At 44.2% G+C, this 20,000-nt stretch overlaps 2 protein-coding genes across 2 annotated transcripts in view; one reads left to right on the top strand and one right to left on the bottom strand.

Annotated features, from left to right (window-relative positions):
• dbpa (D site albumin promoter binding protein a) overlaps positions 1–10,423 on the bottom strand; it is a 30,119-nt gene extending 19,696 nt beyond the window's left edge. Inside the window, exons 1-4 of the mRNA XM_034544873.1 lie at positions 10,132–10,423; positions 9,736–10,037; positions 2,110–2,369; positions 1,380–1,638 (exon numbers count right to left, since the gene is read on the bottom strand). Of these exons, the coding sequence (XP_034400764.1) occupies positions 1,380–1,638; positions 2,110–2,369; positions 9,736–10,037; positions 10,132–10,160 (850 nt within the window). The 5' untranslated portion in view covers positions 10,161–10,423. The remainder of the gene's footprint in view (positions 1–1,379; positions 1,639–2,109; positions 2,370–9,735; positions 10,038–10,131) is intronic.
• Positions 10,424–10,778: 355 nt separating this feature from the next.
• Positions 10,779–18,878, top strand: LOC117739213 (ena/VASP-like protein). Its single transcript, XM_034545505.1, has 3 exons — positions 10,779–10,850; positions 10,945–11,246; positions 18,616–18,878. Exons 1-3 carry the CDS (start codon positions 10,822–10,824, stop codon positions 18,876–18,878), a joined length of 594 nt encoding a protein of 197 aa, XP_034401396.1. The 5' UTR covers positions 10,779–10,821.
• Positions 18,879–20,000: the final 1,122 nt, after the last annotated feature.

Below are 20,000 nucleotides of genomic sequence, written 5' to 3'. Positions count from 1 at the left end.
TGTTAACGTGCATCGTGCAGTTTTTTAAATATATAAAAATGTTACTTTCTCGTCTGAAGATCGTCGTTTTGGGGGTTCAAATAATAATAAGTTGTATAATAATAATAATAATAATAATAAGTGCCACGATTTAAGAACGCTCCGCTCATCATGTGAGATGTGACCAAACAAACCGTAACAACCGTTCCTTTAAAAGAACGACACATCTCCAAAAGACGCTGCGATGGCTCGGAGAATTATGAAATTAATTAAAATAATTTAAAAAACACGCGATTAGCCGTAATTGGAACTTGTGAAATAAAATCCACCCCCAAAAAAAGACCAACAGACAGATCTGGTTCACATGAAAAGCATCAGAGAGTGGGAACTCTGTGAATATGTAATATGGATGCAAACAGGCTGCCGTTTATCACACAGAGATATAATTACACAAAATCCCTCTCTGGTTATTGTTGAAGGAGTGGGTTATTTAATGCAATGTGACATCAGGAGTCTGTGTGTCCTCATTAGGGCCGGATCAAAGCATGGGCGGCTTCATATACATCATATATATATATATATCATATATACTGTATATATATCATATATATATATATATATCATACATATATATATATCATTTACATCATATTTGATATATGATGTATATGATGGTTTTTGAAGCCTTTAGTTTGGCCTTTTTGGTCGTCGCCATCTTGGTTTCTTTTTGCAACCAGAAGGTGACACGAGAGGGTGGAGCTAAGCATCCCCTGCTTTATGGTCTGTTTGACTCTAAATGACCATAATTTACTAAATGAACATCACGCTGTATTGAAGAAGACTTGAAACTAGAGATTGAGACTAAAAACTAATGTTTACAATGTTTACTGAGGGAATACATCAAGAGAAGTAGAGTCATTTATATAGACTTCTATACAACCAGAGGAGTCGCCCCCTGGTGGTCAGGAGAGAGAATGCAGCTTTAACACATGAAGCATAGTCTTCTATACAACCAGAGGAGTCGCCCCCTGGTGGTCAGGAGAGAGAATGCAGCTTTAACACATGAAGCATAGACTTCTATACAACCAGAGGAGTCTCCACCTGGTGGTCAGGAGAGAGAATGCAGCTTTAACACATGAAGCATAGACTTCTATACAACCAGAGGAGTCGCCCCCTGGTGGTCAGGAGAGAGAATGCAGCTTTAACACACGAAGCATAGACTTCTATACAACCAGAGGAGTCGCCCCCTGGTGGTCAGGAGAGAGAACGCAGATTTGCAGTCATTATTATTTTTTAAGTTATTAAAGATATAAAAAACGGTGCTTTTATCACATCTTTTTGTTTAAAAGGTATTTGAAATTAAATAACTAATTGAAACCCCAAATGCCTCATTCACTCACCATGATGACACTCAGGTTCTCCCATCATCCCCGGCGGCGGCGGCGGCTGCTGCTGTTGTTGCGGTGGCAGTGGCGGCGGCGGAGGTGGCGGCGGTAGCGGCGGCGGTTGTGGCTGGACGGTTTCCAGTCCCAGCAGCGAGGAAGAGGAGGAAGAAGAGGACATGGAGGAGGAGGAGGAGGAGGAGGAAGAGGAGGAGCAGGGCGAAGGAGAAGTGGGAGGGCACTGGGAGCTCTGGTTGGGCACCGCCGACTGGGAGCTCTGGGAGGAGAAGAAGACGTATCGTCAGTCTAAATATTGTTTTTAAAACAGCGTGCGTTTGACTGCACTACGGTAAGTCATCCGACACCCAAACTTTAATTAATAGAAAATTAATAGAAATCATTAGCTGGCAGTTTAGACGACATGCTAGCTCGTTAGCTCGTTGATTGGCCGTGAGGATTCAGGAATGAAGGACACAATAATTGTGTTTTTTTGTTGTTTGTTTTCTTTGTACTTTTCCTAGCGGGTCAGCACTCGCCTCCAGGAGGAGCTCCAGGCTTTGCAGCACATTTTAAAATAGCGTTGTTTGTCACGCTTCCCCCCATAGAATCACATGGGAAAAGAGACGTCTGTCACCAAAAAATATCCCTCATTTGAATCGTTTCTGCCTTTATTTGAATGAGCCTGACAACCACCGCCAGTGGTCGATTTTGCTTTGCGTGTTTTTCCGGTCTCTCGGCGGTCTTTTACCTGAGAGGGGATCTGGGCGCTGGTGGAGCTGGGCCCGTTGCCGTGCATCCCCATGCCGTTCTCGGTCAGGAACTCCTCCAGGTCCATGTACTGCAGCTGGAACAGGCCTCCGTCGCACGGCAGGGTCCTCTCCCACAGCAGGGGGCCCAGGAACGCCGAGTGGGAGCCGGGCCGCAACGCGCCGGCCCCGGGGGCCCCTCCGCCGGCCCCGCTGTTGTTGCTCTGCGAGTCTTCTTCAGATTCCGAGGGCTTGTCTTTGTCTGGAGGGAACCAGAAGTTAGATTAGTTCACCATCGACACCCGACGGCGGCCTCGTGATCTTGTTTTTCCTCGTCTTTAATTCGCGCGGCGGGGACGATTTGTTGGCTTCGAAAAAAAAACGACGCAAGCCGCTCCATCCCGACGCAGCCGTCGTCATGGAAACGGCGTCACGTCATTTGAATATCTTACATAGCCAAAAGAAATATCACAAATCAGATAAGACTCGAAATATTCCATCACACATCCTGCACAAAAGAGCCAAAAGAAAGAGTCTGGTGGCCAGATGGTCACAGGTTTGATCCCCTAAGGGTGACACACACACACACACACACACACACACACACTGATGCACTTAAAACTCCGTCTCTCGTGCTACGACTGAGTTTTAGTATTGATCTCTAACTGCAGCACGCAGCAAAGGTTTTTGGGTAATTCCTGATGGTCAGATCACTTTGTATCGTGCGTTTCTTCACGATCACTGTCAGAAAGATTCCCTTCAGAAGACAAACGGCCGTCAACAAACCGCTCCGGGGCGTCGGCATCATTTGATGAACGGCCCTTTTTCTGCTTCCTGTAAAGCACTTAGTCGCGATCGTTAAGCGGCATCTATAAATACAGTTGACTTGACTGACTCTGACCTCTGACCTCCCGCAGAGGTCGGCACGTCTATCTGACGATGGAAAGATAGATGTGTGACATCGATAAAGCATCAGCGGAAAAAAAATACAAAACGCCGAACTTCATCGCAACAACACGGATAGAAATGGAGAGAGCGTGTTTTTTTGGGGGGGTTTTGTGCCCTGATTTTGACTTTGATGATATCGTTCTACAGAATTATGCCTCCAAAAAGTGCATATTGAATAATAAAACCCAATGAATTAGTAATAAAAGAGCATATTTAACTGGGCCGGGATGACATCGTAATGAGACGGAGGGAACGAGAGAGAGAGAGAGAGAGAGAATATCAGGAAGGCTGGAAATTTAAATTTAAAGTGATTAAAGAACATTGAGACGCGGGAGATTACAACAAGGAAACGGCAGAGGAAGGACAGAGGGAGGAAAGCAAGCGGAGAGTCAAGACCATCACAATCTCTCTACCATCATCATCATCATCATCCTCCACTACCTGCCTTTTTTTACCTCCATTTTTAGATGAGTCTGTTTCATACCAATCTCAATGTAGTGAAGGAAAAAGGAGAGCAGATGATCAGTAATCTCCTTAAAAGATGCACATTGTTGCACACATGTTAATAACTATCGCATTTCTTAAACGACGGTGGAAACACGGTGGAAATATGGTGGAAACACGCCTGAAATAGGATGGAAATACGATGGAAACACGGTGGAAACACGCCTGAAATACGATGGAAATACGATGGAAACACGGTGGAAACACGGTGGAAACACTGTGGAAACACGATGGAAACACGATGGAAACACGGTGGAAACACTGTGGAAACACTGTGGAAACACGATGGAAACACGATGGAAACATGGTGGAAACACTGTGGAAACACGGTGGAAACACGGTGGAAATATGGTGAAAACACGCCTGTAATACGATGGAAATACGATGGAAACATGGTGGAAATATGGCGGAAACACGGTGGAAATATGGTGGAAACACGCCTGAAATACGATGGAAATACGATGGAAACATGGTGGAAACACGGTGGAAACACTGTGGAAATATGGTGGAAACACGCCTGAAATACGATGGAAATACGATGGAAACACGGTGGAAACACGATGTAAACACGATGGAAACACGATGGAAACACAATGGAAACACGATGGAAATACGATGGAAACACGGTGAAAATACGGTGGAAATACGGTGGAAACACGATGGAAATACGGTGGAAATACGATGGAAACACAATGGAAATACGATGGAAACACGATGGAAATACGGTGGAAACACGATGGAAACACAATGGAAATACGATGGAAACATGGTGGAAACACTGTGGAAACACGGTGGAAACACGGTGGAAACACGGTGGAAACACGGTGGAAATATGGTGGAAATACGCCTGTAATACGATGGAAATACGATGGAAACATGGTGGAAATATGGCGGAAACACGGTGGAAATGTGGTGGAAACACGCCTGAAATACGATGGAAATACGATGGAAACATGGTGGAAACACGGTGGAAACACTGTGGAAATATGGTGGAAACACGCCTGAAATACGATGGAAATACGATGGAAACACGGTGGAAACACGGTGGAAACACGGTAGAAACACGATGGAAACACGGTGGAAACACGATGGAAATACGATGGAAACACGGTGAAAATACGGTGGAAATACGATGGAAACACGATGGAAACACGATGGAAATACGGTGGAAACACGATGGAAATACGGTGGAAATACGATGGAAACACGATGGAAATACGGTGGAAACACGATGGAAACACGATGGAAACACGGTGGAAATACGGTGGAAACACGGTGGAAACACGGTGGAAACACGGTGGAAACACGATGGAAATACGGTGGAAACACGATGGAAACACGGTGGAAACACGGTGGAAATATGGTGGAAACACGGTGGAAACACGGTGGAAACACGGTGGAAACACGATGGAAATACGGTGGAAACACGATGGAAACACGGTGGAAACACGATGGAAACACGATGGAAACACGGTGGAAACACTGTGGAAACACGGTGGAAATACGGTGGAAACACGATGGAAATACGGTGGAAATACGGTGGAAACACGATGGAAACACGGTGGAAACACGGTGGAAATGGAAACACGATGGAAACACGATGGAAACACGATGGAAACACGGTGGAAACACGGTGGAAACACGATGGAAACACGATGGAAATACGGTGGAAATACGATGGAAACACGATGGAAATACGGTGGAAACACGGTGGAAATACGGTGGAAAAACGGTGGAAATACGGTGGAAATACGATGGAAACACGATGGAAATACGGTGGAAACACGGTGGAAATACGGTGGAAACACGGTGGAAACACGATGGAAACACGATGGAAATACGATGCAAATACGATGGAAACACGATGGAAATACGGTGGAAATACGATGGAAACACGATGGAAATACGGTGGAAACACGATGGAAACACGATGTAAACACGGTGGAAACACGATGGAAACACGATGGAAATACGGTGGAAATACGGTGGAAACACGGTGGAAATACGGTGGAAATACGATGGAAACACGATGGAAATACGGTGGAAACACGATGGAAACACGATGGAAATACGGTGGAAACACGGTGGAAACACGATGGAAACACGGTGGAAACACGATGGAAACACGATGGAAATACGATGCAAATACGATGGAAACACGATGGAAATACGGTGGAAATACGATGGAAACACGATGGAAACACGGTGGAAACACGATGGAAATACTGTGGAAATACGATGGAAACACGATGGAAACACGATGGAAATACGGTGGAAACACGATGGAAATACGGTGGAAACACGGTGGAAATACGGTGGAAACACGGTGGAAATACGGTGGAAATACGATGGAAACACGATATAAACACGATGGAAATACGGTGGAAACACGGTGGAAATACGGTGGAAACACGGTGGAAATACGGTGGAAATACGATGGAAACACGATGGAAATACGATGCAAATACGATGGAAATGGAAACACGATGGAAATACGATGGAAACACGATGGAAATACGATGGAAATACGATGGAAACATTCACCATTACATATCACCAACGTCTATGAGAGACACCACTGCACAGGAAATGCACTTCACCAATAATATAAGAACTAGAGGAACTGAAGGTCGCCTCACAACTCTATGAATATGGGAATCGAACCAAAACACAGCCGGTGGCCCGACGGCGACCTGTAACTCAAGCTGCTCCCAGAAAGGAGAGATTGAAGAGTGTAAAAAAAGTGACTCATTCCAATGGTGAAATGAAAGACACGCCCTCCATACAAGGCAAAGAACAATAACAACATAACATGCGACTTCAAGAGAAAGGAGGAAATCCCTCAAAGAGCATGAGAATAAAAAAGTTTAAAAGAAAAGAGGAGCAGGAGGGGAAATGGAAAAGAAAGACACAGGGAGATGAGAGTAAAAGACGAACGGGGGCCCGAGAAAGACATTAAAAAAACATGTAAATCAGCAGAGGGACCGAGGAAGAGATCTGATGAAGAGGAAGAGATCTGATGAAGAGGAAGAGGAAGACGTGAGAGGGAGCGACAGACAGCGAGGAAGCGATGAGCTGGATGGAGTGGGTGTTTGTGAAGGCGTCAAAACGAAAGCGCTGCCTCTGGAAAGAGAGAGAGAGCAGCAACATCACGCACGCACGCAACAACATCTTCCTTTCTTTTTTCCCGTTTTTTCTCCAACACGCCCCTGAATGCATCGCCTATCATTAGGGGAGCGTGCGCTCTATGGGAGCTGACAGGCGAGGCGGTGCAGCCGAGGCCTCTGAGCTGCTTTCTGGCTCCATGGAGAGCCTGTCAGCCGCGCTCACCATCACCTCCTCCTCCTCCACCTCCTCCTCCTCCACCTCTTCCTCCTCATGCAACAGAACGAAAAAAATGGGGGCTGCAGTAGCACCGAGGGGCCACCAGGGGCCGCCAGAACAACACAGCAGGGAGCAGACTTTGTTTTTCTCCCTTCCTGTGTGTGCGTGTTTCTGTGTGTGTGTGTGTGTGTGTGTGTGTGTGTATTCGTTCATCTGTACTTGTGAGGTCCATTCTGCTCGTAGGGACACGTCCTCACCGAGACAAAACAACATTCAAATTAATTAGTGTCCTCACTAAAACCCAACAAAAACCCAGTGTGTGTTATGGACTGGGAGTTATGAGAGAGAGAGAGAGAGAGAGAGAGAGAGAGAGAGAGAGAGAGAGAGAGAGACAGCCTGGTTAATATTTTTCATGGCAGCTGGTGGGAAACAATTCAATCCCACTCACTAACCTTTATTTAAACAGAGCAGAGGATCACAACGCAAACGACTGCTGCTGCATTTCGGTGCCGACCGCTCCAGATTGCGTATCTTTTTTTAAACCCTTCTTCTTCCCTCCTCCTCCTCCTCATCCTCCTCTTCCTCCTCCTCCTCCTCCTCGTGATCATTTCATTCCTCCACCAAATGCAAAAAGGAAGCGTTTAATATGACAATCCAGCAGGAGGAGAACTGAAGTGAAAACCGAGTGTGTGTTGGACAAGCAGAGCCTCTCTATTTTACAATCACACCTACCCACTCAGTCACACACACACACACACACACACACACACACACACACACACACAGTGAATAATCACTGTAATAGGTCTGTGGCTTTACTGCGGTTGACGTTTGTTCTTCACATCGGAGCAGCAGCTGATGAATGATGTCATTCATCGATTCTGATGCCGTTTACTCTCTTGATTAAAATGTCAAAGGAATGATGAAAGAAATGCAGATGGTCACGTCTCAGAGGAGCAGCTGACATGTTGACGAGCTTCTTGTTTTATGAGACCGACAAAACCAAAGCCCCCCCCCCCCCCAAAAAAAAGATAATGCAGTTCATGGTTCTGATTTGACAAAAAGAAGGAGTCATCACATTTGAGAAGCTTGAAACTCATTTATGGTCCTTTTTTTACTCTGGAAATGTCTCGCCGTCGACTAAGTGAATAATCAAACGATAGTTTTATCTCTGTTTTCGTGTTTTATCGCTGAAATATTACGAGATCATATTTCTGCAGAGGCTTCAAATGCCTCCGCGGTTCAGGATTATGGACTTTATTTTATTGCAATAATACAATTCAGAGCGGTGAAAACTTCTTTCAGAGGCCAGTAATGCACGTGTAGCACATTAACATGTATTGTAGTACATTTGAATACACGTGTAGTACATTAACATGTATTGTAGTACATTAACATGTATTGTAGCACATTAACATGTATTGTAGCACATTAACATGTATGGTAGTACATTAACATGTATTGTAGTACATTTGAATACACGTGTAGTACATTAACATGTATTGTAGTACATTAACATGTATTGTAGCACATTAACATGTATTGTAGCACATTAACATGTATTGTAGTACATTTGAATACACGTGTAGTACATTAACATGTATTGTAGTACATTAACATGTATTGTAGCACATTAACATGTATTGTATCACATTAACATGTATTGTAGTACATTTGAATACACGTGTAGTACATTAACATGTATTGTAGTACATTAACATGTATTGTAGTACATTTGAATACACGTGTAGTACATTAACATGTATTGTAGTACATTAACATGTATTGTAGTACATTTGAATACACGTGTAGTACATTAACATGTATTGTAGTACATTAACATGTATTGTAGTACATTTGAATACACGTGTAGTACATTAACATGTATTGTAGCACATTAACATGTATTGTAATGTACATTAACATGTATTGTAGTACATTAACATGTATTGTAGTACATCTTAATGCACTTGTAGTACATTAACATGTACTGTAGTACATTAACATGTATTGTAGTACATTTGAATACACGTGTAGTACATTAACATGTATTGTAGTACATTAACATGTATTGTAGTACATTAACATGTATTGTAGTACATTTGAATACACGTGTAGTACATTAACATGTATTGTAGTACATTAACATGTATTGTAGTACATTTGAATACACGTGTAGTACATTAACATGTATTGTAGTACATCTTAATACACTTGTAGTACATTAACATGTATTGTAGTACATTAACATGTATTGTAGTACATTTGAATACACGTGTAGTACATTAACATGTATTGTAGTACATTAACATGTATTGTAGTACATCTTAATGCACTTGTAGTACATTAACATGTATTGTAGTACATTAACATGTATTGTAGTACATTTGAATACACGTGTAGTACATTAACATGTATTGTAGTACATCTTAATACACTTGTAGTACATTAACATGTATTGTAGTACATTAACATGTATTGTAGTACATTTGAATACACTTGTAGTACATTAACATGTATTGTAGTACATTAACATGTATTGTAGTACATTTGAATACACGTGTAGTACATTAACATGTATTGTAGTACATTAACATGTATTGTAGTACATCTTAATGCACTTGTAGTACATTAACATGTATTGTAGTACATTAACATGTATTGTAGTACATTAACATGTATTGTAGTACATCTTAATACACTATTTTAAAGGACTTGTAGTACATTACATTTCTCTTGTATAATCCAGTGACTTGTCCTTACTGTCCCTTTAAGAAGTTGCTTGCCTATAGGAACCCTTTCTCTCTCTCACACACACACACACACACACAAACACGTGCACACACACTCACCTTTCATCTCGCAGCAGTCCTTGGTTCCTCTCTGGTCGGCCTTGATTGGCAGCTGGAGCAGGGTCTTCAGGTTGGTCATGGAGGTCAGGTGTCCGCCTTGGGGACCACTTCCAGGCGGGTTGCTGGCCCCAAACTGCGGGCTCGTGGCCCCGGCAGGGAGATCCGGCGGTAGGAGCTGAGTAAGAGGCCTTGACATAACTTCCAGGAGAGGAAGAGGAGGAGGAGGTGGAGGAGGAGGTGGTGGTGGGAGTTTCTGGGGGGAGTGGGGAGGAGGAGGAGAAGGAGGCGGCGAGGAGCGGAACCTGCAGACCGTAAATTCAAGATCAAAATAATCCAATTAGCGACACTAATTGACAGGCGCGACGTCGAAAAGGTGCGCGCGCTCAAGACCTCCACCTGATATCCCGCTTTTCCTCCCGTCCCATGAAGAAGAAGAAGAAGAAAAATATGTGTGGTTAAAAAAAAAAAAGAGAAAAAAAGAAAAAAAGAAGAAGGGGGCACTTATCTCCAAAATGGCAACATGTCCGCCGAGTCTAAAGCATCCCCGGACCGGCAGAGGGTCCGCGAGCCGCCGTGCCCTCTTTCTTTATTCCTCTATTCTTATTCTATTTGAACTCAACTCCGCTCCGCACTCACACGCGCGCGCACAGGAAGACCGATTGAATCCCGGAGCTCTGCAGCGAGTGAAGTCCCCCCCCCCACGATCGATCGATCGATCGTGGTCGATCGATCAGCCGGACCCGAGGGTGAGTTTGTGAGTGTTTTCCCACAAACTCGAAGGATAAGGGGGGGTGGTGGTGGTGGTGGGGGGGGGGGGGGGGACTTCACTCGCTGCAGAGCTCCGGGATTCAATCGGTCTTCCTGTGCGCGCGCGTGTGAGTGCGGAGCGGAGTTGAGTTCAAATAGAATAAGAATAGAGGAATAAAGAAAGAGGGCACGGCGGCTCGCGGACCCTCTGCCGGTCCGGGGATGCTTTAGACTCGGCGGACATGTTGCCATTTTGGAGATAAGTGCCCCCTTATTCTTTTTTTCTTTTTTTCTCTTTTTTTTTTTTAACCACACATATTTTTCTTCTTCTTCTTCTTCATGGGACGGGAGGAAAAGCGGGATATCAGGTGGAGGTCTTGAGCGCGCGCACCTTTTCGACGTCGCGCCTGTCAATTAGTGTCGCTAATTGGATTATTTTGATCTTGAATTTACGGTCTGCAGGTTCCGCTCCTCGCCGCCTCCTTCTCCTCCTCCTCCCCACTCCCCCCAGAAACTCCCACCACCACCTCCTCCTCCACCTCCTCCTCCTCTTCCTCTCCTGGAAGTTATGTCAAGGCCTCTTACTCAGCTCCTACCGCCGGATCTCCCTGCCGGGGCCACGAGCCCGCAGTTTGGGGCCAGCAACCCGCCTGGAAGTGGTCCCCAAGGCGGACACCTGACCTCCATGACCAACCTGAAGACCCTGCTCCAGCTGCCAATCAAGGCCGACCAGAGAGGAACCAAGGACTGCTGCGAGATGAAAGGTGAGTGTGTGTGCACGTGTTTGTGTGTGTGTGTGTGTGTGTGAGAGAGAGAAAGGGTTCCTATAGGCAAGCAACTTCTTAAAGGGACAGTAAGGACAAGTCACTGGATTATACAGAGAAATGTAATGTACTACAAGTCCTTTAAAATAGTGTATTAAGATGTACTACAATACATGTTAATGTACTACAATACATGTTAATGTACTACAATACATGTTAATGTACTACAAGTGCATTAAGATGTACTACAATACATGTTAATGTACTACAATACATGTTAATGTACTACACGTGTATTCAAATGTACTACAATACATGTTAATGTACTACAATACATGTTAATGTACTACAAGTGTATTCAAATGTACTACAATACATGTTAATGTACTACAATACATGTTAATGTACTACAAGTGTATTAAGATGTACTACAATACATGTTAATGTACTACACGTGTATTCAAATGTACTACAATACATGTTAATGTACTACAATACATGTTAATGTACTACAAGTGCATTAAGATGTACTACAATACATGTTAATGTACTACAATACATGTTAATGTACTACACGTGTATTCAAATGTACTACAATACATGTTAATGTACTACAATACATGTTAATGTACTACAAGTGTATTAAGATGTACTACAATACATGTTAATGTACTACACGTGTATTCAAATGTACTACAATACATGTTAATGTACTACAATACATGTTAATGTACTACACGTGTATTCAAATGTACTACAATACATGTTAATGTACTACAATACATGTTAATGTACTACAATACATGTTAATGTACTACACGTGTATTCAAATGTACTACAATACATGTTAATGTACTACAGTACATGTTAATGTACTACAAGTGCATTAAGATGTACTACAATACATGTTAATGTACTACAATACATGTTAATGTACATTACAATACATGTTAATGTGCTACAATACATGTTAATGTACTACACGTGTATTCAAATGTACTACAATACATGTTAATGTACTACAATACATGTTAATGTACTACACGTGTATTCAAATGTACTACAATACATGTTAATGTACTACAATACATGTTAATGTACTACACGTGTATTCAAATGTACTACAATACATGTTAATGTACTACAATACATGTTAATGTACTACACGTGTATTCAAATGTACTACAATACATGTTAATGTGATACAATACATGTTAATGTGCTACAATACATGTTAATGTACTACAATACATGTTAATGTACTACACGTGTATTCAAATGTACTACAATACATGTTAATGTGCTACAATACATGTTAATGTGCTACAATACATGTTAATGTACTACAATACATGTTAATGTACTACACGTGTATTCAAATGTACTACAATACATGTTAATGTACTACCATACATGTTAATGTGCTACAATACATGTTAATGTGCTACAATACATGTTAATGTACTACAATACATGTTAATGTACTACACGTGTATTCAAATGTACTACAATACATGTTAATGTGCTACACGTGCATTACTGGCCTCTGAAAGAAGTTTTCACCGCTCTGAATTGTATTATTGCAATAAAATAAAGTCCATAATCCTGAACCGCGGAGGCATTTGAAGCCTCTGCAGAAATATGATCTCGTAATATTTCAGCGATAAAACACGAAAACAGAGATAAAACTATCGTTTGATTATTCACTTAGTCGACGGCGAGACATTTCCAGAGTAAAAAAAGGACCATAAATGAGTTTCAAGCTTCTCAAATGTGATGACTCCTTCTTTTGTCAAATCAGAACCATGAACTGCATTATCTTTTTTTTGGGGGGGGGGGGGGCTTTGGTTTTGTCGGTCTCATAAAACAAGAAGCTCGTCAACATGTCAGCTGCTCCTCTGAGACGTGACCATCTGCATTTCTTTCATCATTCCTTTGACATTTTAATCAAGAGAGTAAACGGCATCAGAATCGATGAATGACATCATTCATCAGCTGCTGCTCCGATGTGAAGAACAAACGTCAACCGCAGTAAAGCCACAGACCTATTACAGTGATTATTCACTGTGTGTGTGTGTGTGTGTGTGTGTGTGTGTGTGTGTGTGTGTGACTGAGTGGGTAGGTGTGATTGTAAAATAGAGAGGCTCTGCTTGTCCAACACACACTCGGTTTTCACTTTCAGTTCTCCTCCTGCTGGATTGTCATATTAAACGCTTCCTTTTTGCATTTGGTGGAGGAATGAAATGATCACGAGGAGGAGGAGGAGGAGGAAGAGGAGGATGAGGAGGAGGAGGAGGGAAGAAGAAGGGTTTAAAAAAAAGATACGCAATCTGGAGCGGTCGGCACCGAAATGCAGCAGCAGTCGTTTGCGTTGTGATCCTCTGCTCTGTTTAAATAAAGGTTAGTGAGTGGGATTGAATTGTTTCCCACCAGCTGCCATGAAAAATATTAACCAGGCTGTCTCTCTCTCTCTCTCTCTCTCTCTCTCCTCGTCTCTCTCTCTCTCTCTCTCTCTCATAACTCCCAGTCCATAACACACACTGGGTTTTTGTTGGGTTTTAGTGAGGACACTAATTAATTTGAATGTTGGTTTGTCTCGGTGAGGACGTGTCCCTACGAGCAGAATGGACCTCACAAGTACAGATGAACGAATACACACACACACACACACACACACACACACAGAAACACGCACACAACAGGAAGGGGAGAAAAACAAAGTCTGCTCCCTGCTGTGTTGTTCTGGCGGCCCCTGGTGGCCCCTCGGTGCTACTGCAGCCCCCATTTTTTTCGTTCTGTTGCATGAGGAGGAAGAGGTGGAGGAGGAGGAGGTGGAGGAGGAGGAGGTGATGGTGAGCGCGGCTGACAGGCTCTCCATGGAGCCAGAAAGCAGCTCAGAGGCCTCGGCTGCACCGCCTCGCCTGTCAGCTCCCATAGAGCGCACGCTCCCCTAATGATAGGCGATGCATTCAGGGGCGTGTTGGAGAAAAAACGGGAAAAAAAGAAAGGAAGATGTTGTTGCGTGCGTGCGTGATGTTGCTGCTCTCTCTCTCTTTCCAGAGGCAGCGCTTTCGTTTTGACGCCTTCACAACACCCACTCCATCCAGCTCATCGCTTCCTCGCTGTCTGTCCGCTCCCTCTCACGTCTTCCTCTTCCTCTTCATCAGATCTCTTCCTCTTCATCAGATCTCTTCCTCGGTCCCTCTGCTGATTTACATGTTTTTTTTAATGTCTTTCTCGGGCCCCCGTTCGTCTTTTACTCTCATCTCCTGTGTCTTTCTTTCCATTTCCCTCCTGCTCCTCTTTTCTTTTAAACTTTTTTATTCTCATGCTCTTTGAGGGATTTCCTCCTTTCTCTTGAAGTCGCATGTTATGTTGTTATTGTTCTTTGCCTTGTATGGAGGGCGTGTCTTTCATTTCACCATTGGAATGAGTCACTTTTTTTACACTCTTCAATCTCTCCTTTCTGGGAGCAGCTTGAGTTACAGGTCGCCGTCGGGCCACCGGCTGTGTTTTGGTTCGATTCCCATATTCATAGAGTTGTGAGGCGACCTTCAGTTCCTCTAGTTCTTATATTATTGGTGAAGTGCATTTCCTGTGCAGTGGTGTCTCTCATAGACGTTGGTGATATGTAATGGTGAATGTTTCCATCGTATTCCATCGTATTTCCATCGTGTTTCCATCGTATTTCCATCGTGTTTCCATTTCCATCGTATTTGCATCGTATTTCCATCGTGTTTCCATCGTATTTCCACCGTATTTCCACCGTGTTTCCACCGTATTTCCACCGTGTTTCCACCGTATTTCCATCGTGTTTATATCGTGTTTCCATCGTATTTCCACCGTATTTCCACCGTGTTTCCACCGTATTTCCACCGTGTTTCCACCGTATTTCCATCGTGTTTCCACCGTATTTCCATCGTGTTTCCATCGTGTTTCCATCGTATTTCCACAGTATTTCCATCGTGTTTCCACCGTGTTTCCATCGTGTTTCCACCGTATTTCCACCGTATTTCCATCGTGTTTCCATCGTATTTGCATCGTATTTCCCATCGTGTTTCCATCGTGTTTCCACCGTATTTCCATCGTGTTTCCACCGTGTTTCCACCGTATTTCCATCGTGTTTCCATCGTGTTTCCACCGTATTTCCATCGTGTTTCCATCGTATTTCCACCGTATTTCCACCGTGTTTCCACCGTATTTCCACCGTATTTCCATCGTGTTTCCATCGTGTTTCCACCGTGTTGTTACATCGTGTTTCCATCGTGTTTCCACCGTATTTCCATCGTGTTTCCATCGTATTTCCACCGTATTTCCATCGTGTTTCCATCGTATTTGCATCGTATTTCCATCGTGTTTTCCATCGTGTTTCCACCGTGTTTCCACCGTATTTCCACCGTGTTTCCACCGTATTTCCATCGTGTTTCCATCGTATTTCCACCGTATTTCCACCGTTTTTCCACCGTATTTCCACCGTGTTTCCACCGTATTTCCACCGTGTTTCCATCGTATTTCCACCGTATTTCCATCGTGTTTCCCATCGTGTTTCCACCGTGTTTCCACCGTGTTTCCCATCGTGTTTCCATCGTGTTTCCATCGTGTTTCCATTTCCACCGTGTTTCCACCGTGTTTCCATCGTGTTCCACCGTATTCCACCGTATTTCCATCGTGTTTCCACCGTATTTCCACCGTGTTTCCACAGTGTTTCCACCGTGTTTCCATCGTGTTTCCATCGTGTTTCCACCGTGTTTTCCATCGTGTTTCCACCGTATTTCCATCGTGTTTCCACCGTGTTTCCACCGTGTTTCCACCGTGTTTCCACCATATTTCCACCGTGTTTCCACCGTGTTTCCATCGTGTTTCCACCGTATTTCCATCGTGTTTCCACCGTGTTTCCACCGTGTTTCCACCGTGTTTCCACCGTATTTCCACCGTGTTTCCATCGTGTTTCCATCGTGTTTCCACCGTATTTCCATCGTGTTTCCATCGTATTTCCACCGTATTTCCATCGTGTTTCCACCGTATTTCCATCGTGTTTCCATCGTGTTTCCATCGTATTTCCACGTATTTACAGCGTGTTTCCATCGTATTTCCATCGTGTTTCCACCGTGTTTCCATCGTGTTTCTACCGTGTTTTCCACCGTGTTTCCACCGGTGTTTCCATCGTATTTCCATCGTATTTCAGGCGTGTTTCCACCATATTTCCACAGTGTTTCCACCGTGTTTCCACCATGTTTCCATCGTATTTCCATCGTATTTCAGGCGTGTTTCCACCACATTTCCACCGTGTTTCCGCCATATTTCCACCATGTTTCCATCGTATTTCCATCGTATTACAGGCGTATTTCCACCATATTTCCACCGTGTTTCCACCGTGTTTCCACCGTGTTTCCACCGTGTTCCACAGTGTTTCCACCATGTTTCCATCGTATTTCCATTGTGTTTCCATCGTGTTTCCACCGTATTTCCATCGTGTTTCCATCGTATTTCCATTGTGTTTCCATCGTATTTCCACCGTATTTCCATCGTGTTTCCACCGTATTTCCACCGTATTTTCACCGTGTTTCCATCGTATTTCCATCGTGTTTCCATTGTGTTTCCATCGTGTTTCCATCGTGTTTACATCGTGTTTCCACCGTGTTTCCATCGTATTTCCATCGTATTTCAGGCGTGTTTCCACCATATTTCCACAGTGTTTCCACCGTGTTTCCACCATGTTTCCATCGTATTTCCATCGTATTTCAGGCGTGTTTCCACCATATTTCCACCGTGTTTCCGCCATATTTCCACCATGTTTCCATCGTATTTCCATCGTATTACAGGCGTGTTTTCACCATATTTCCACCGTGTTTCCACCGTGTTTCCACAGTGTTTCCACCATGTTTCCATCGTGTTTCCATCGTGTTTCCACAGTGTTTCCACAGTGTTTCCACCGTGTTTCCATCGTGTTTCCATCGTGTTTCCACAGTGTTTCCACCGTGTTTCCACCGTGTTTCCATCGTATTTCCATCGTATTTCAGGCGTGTTTCCACCGTGTTTCCATCGTATTTCCATCCTATTTCAGGCGTGTTTCCACCATATTTCCACCGTGTTTCCACCGTCGTTTAAGAAATGCGATAGTTATTAACATGTGTGCAACAATGTGCATCTTTTAAGGAGATTACTGATCATCTGCTCTCCTTTTTCCTTCACTACATTGAGATTGGTATGAAACAGACTCATCTAAAAATGGAGGTAAAAAAAGGCAGGTAGTGGAGGATGATGATGATGATGATGGTAGAGAGATTGTGATGGTCTTGACTCTCCGCTTGCTTTCCTCCCTCTGTCCTTCCTCTGCCGTTTCCTTGTTGTAATCTCCCGCGTCTCAATGTTCTTTAATCACTTTAAATTTAAATTTCCAGCCTTCCTGATATTCTCTCTCTCTCTCTCTCTCTCGTTCCCTCCGTCTCATTACGATGTCATCCCGGCCCAGTTAAATATGCTCTTTTATTACTAATTCATTGGGTTTTATTATTCAATATGCACTTTTTGGAGGCATAATTCTGTAGAACGATATCATCAAAGTCAAAATCAGGGCACAAAACCCCCCCAAAAAAACACGCTCTCTCCATTTCTATCCGTGTTGTTGCGATGAAGTTCGGCGTTTTGTATTTTTTTTCCGCTGATGCTTTATCGATGTCACACATCTATCTTTCCATCGTCAGATAGACGTGCCGACCTCTGCGGGAGGTCAGAGGTCAGAGTCAGTCAAGTCAACTGTATTTATAGATGCCGCTTAACGATCGCGACTAAGTGCTTTACAGGAAGCAGAAAAAGGGCCGTTCATCAAATGATGCCGACGCCCCGGAGCGGTTTGTTGACGGCCGTTTGTCTTCTGAAGGGAATCTTTCTGACAGTGATCGTGAAGAAACGCACGATACAAAGTGATCTGACCATCAGGAATTACCCAAAAACCTTTGCTGCGTGCTGCAGTTAGAGATCAATACTAAAACTCAGTCGTAGCACGAGAGACGGAGTTTTAAGTGCATCAGTGTGTGTGTGTGTGTGTGTGTGTGTGTGTCACCCTTAGGGGATCAAACCTGTGACCATCTGGCCACCAGACTCTTTCTTTTGGCTCTTTTGTGCAGGATGTGTGATGGAATATTTCGAGTCTTATCTGATTTGTGATATTTCTTTTGGCTATGTAAGATATTCAAATGACGTGACGCCGTTTCCATGACGACGGCTGCGTCGGGATGGAGCGGCTTGCGTCGTTTTTTTTCGAAGCCAACAAATCGTCCCGCCGCGCGAATTAAAGACGAGGAAAAACAAGATCACGAGGCCGGTCGGGTGTCGATGGTGAACTAATCTAACTTCTGGTTCCCTCCAGACAAAGACAAGCCCTCGGAATCTGAAGAAGACTCGCAGAGCAACAACAGCGGGGCCGGCGGAGGGGCCCCCGGGGCCGGCGCGTTGCGGCCCGGCTCCCACTCGGCGTTCCTGGGCCCCCTGCTGTGGGAGAGGACCCTGCCGTGCGACGGAGGCCTGTTCCAGCTGCAGTACATGGACCTGGAGGAGTTCCTGACCGAGAACGGCATGGGGATGCACGGCAACGGGCCAGCTCCACCAGCGCCCAGATCCCCTCTCAGGTAAAAGACCGCCGAGAGACCGGAAAAACACGCAAAGCAAAATCGACCACTGGCGGTGGTTGTCAGGCTCATTCAAATAAAGGCAGAAACGATTCAAATGAGGGATATTTTTTGGTGACAGACGTCTCTTTTCCCATGTGATTCTATGGGGGGAAGCGTGACAAACAACGCTATTTTAAAATGTGCTGCAAAGCCTGGAGCTCCTCCTGGAGGCGAGTGCTGACCGCTAGGAAAAGTACAAAGAAAACAAACAACAAAAAACACAATTATTGTGTCCTTCATTCCTGAATCCTCACGGCCAATCAACGAGCTAACGAGCTAGCATGTCGTCTAAACTGCCAGCTAATGATTTCTATTAATTTTCTATTAATTAAAGTTTGGTGTCGGATGACTTACCGTAGTGCAGTCAAACGCACGCTGTTTAAAAACAATATTTAGACTGACGATACGTCTTCTTCTCCTCCCAGAGCTCCCAGTCGGCGGTGCCCAACCAGAGCTCCCAGTGCCCTCCACTTCTCCTTCGCCCTGCTCCTCCTCTTCCTCCTCCTCCTCCTCCTCCTCCATGTCCTCTTCTTCCTCCTCTTCCTCGCTGCTGGGACTGGAAACCGTCCAGCCACAACCGCCGCCGCTACCGCCGCCACCTCCGCCGCCGCCACTGCCACCGCAACAACAGCAGCAGCCGCCGCCGCCGCCGGGGATGATGGGAGAACCTGAGTGTCATCATGGTGAGTGAATGAGGCATTTGGGGTTTCAATTAGTTATTTAATTTCAAATACCTTTTAAACAAAAAGATGTGATAAAAGCACCGTTTTTATATCTTTAATAACTTAAAAAATAATAATGACTGCAAATCTGCGTTCTCTCTCCTGACCACCAGGGGGCGACTCCTCTGGTTGTATAGAAGTCTATGCTTCGTGTGTTAAAGCTGCATTCTCTCTCCTGACCACCAGGGGCGACTCCTGGTTGTATAGAAGTCTATGCTTCATGTGTTAAAGCTGCATTCTCTCTCCTGACCACCAGGTGGAGACTCCTCTGGTTGTATAGAAGTCTATGCTTCATGTGTTAAAGCTGCATTCTCTCTCCTGACCACCAGGGGGCGACTCCTCTGGTTGTATAGAAGACTATG

Source organism: Cyclopterus lumpus, chromosome 11 (assembly GCF_009769545.1).
Source record: "Cyclopterus lumpus isolate fCycLum1 chromosome 11, fCycLum1.pri, whole genome shotgun sequence".
NCBI classification, from domain to species: Eukaryota; Metazoa; Chordata; class Actinopteri; order Perciformes; family Cyclopteridae; genus Cyclopterus; species Cyclopterus lumpus.
Note: the sequence above shows the minus strand (reverse complement) of the source record. Positions and strands in the feature narration are given on the sequence as shown.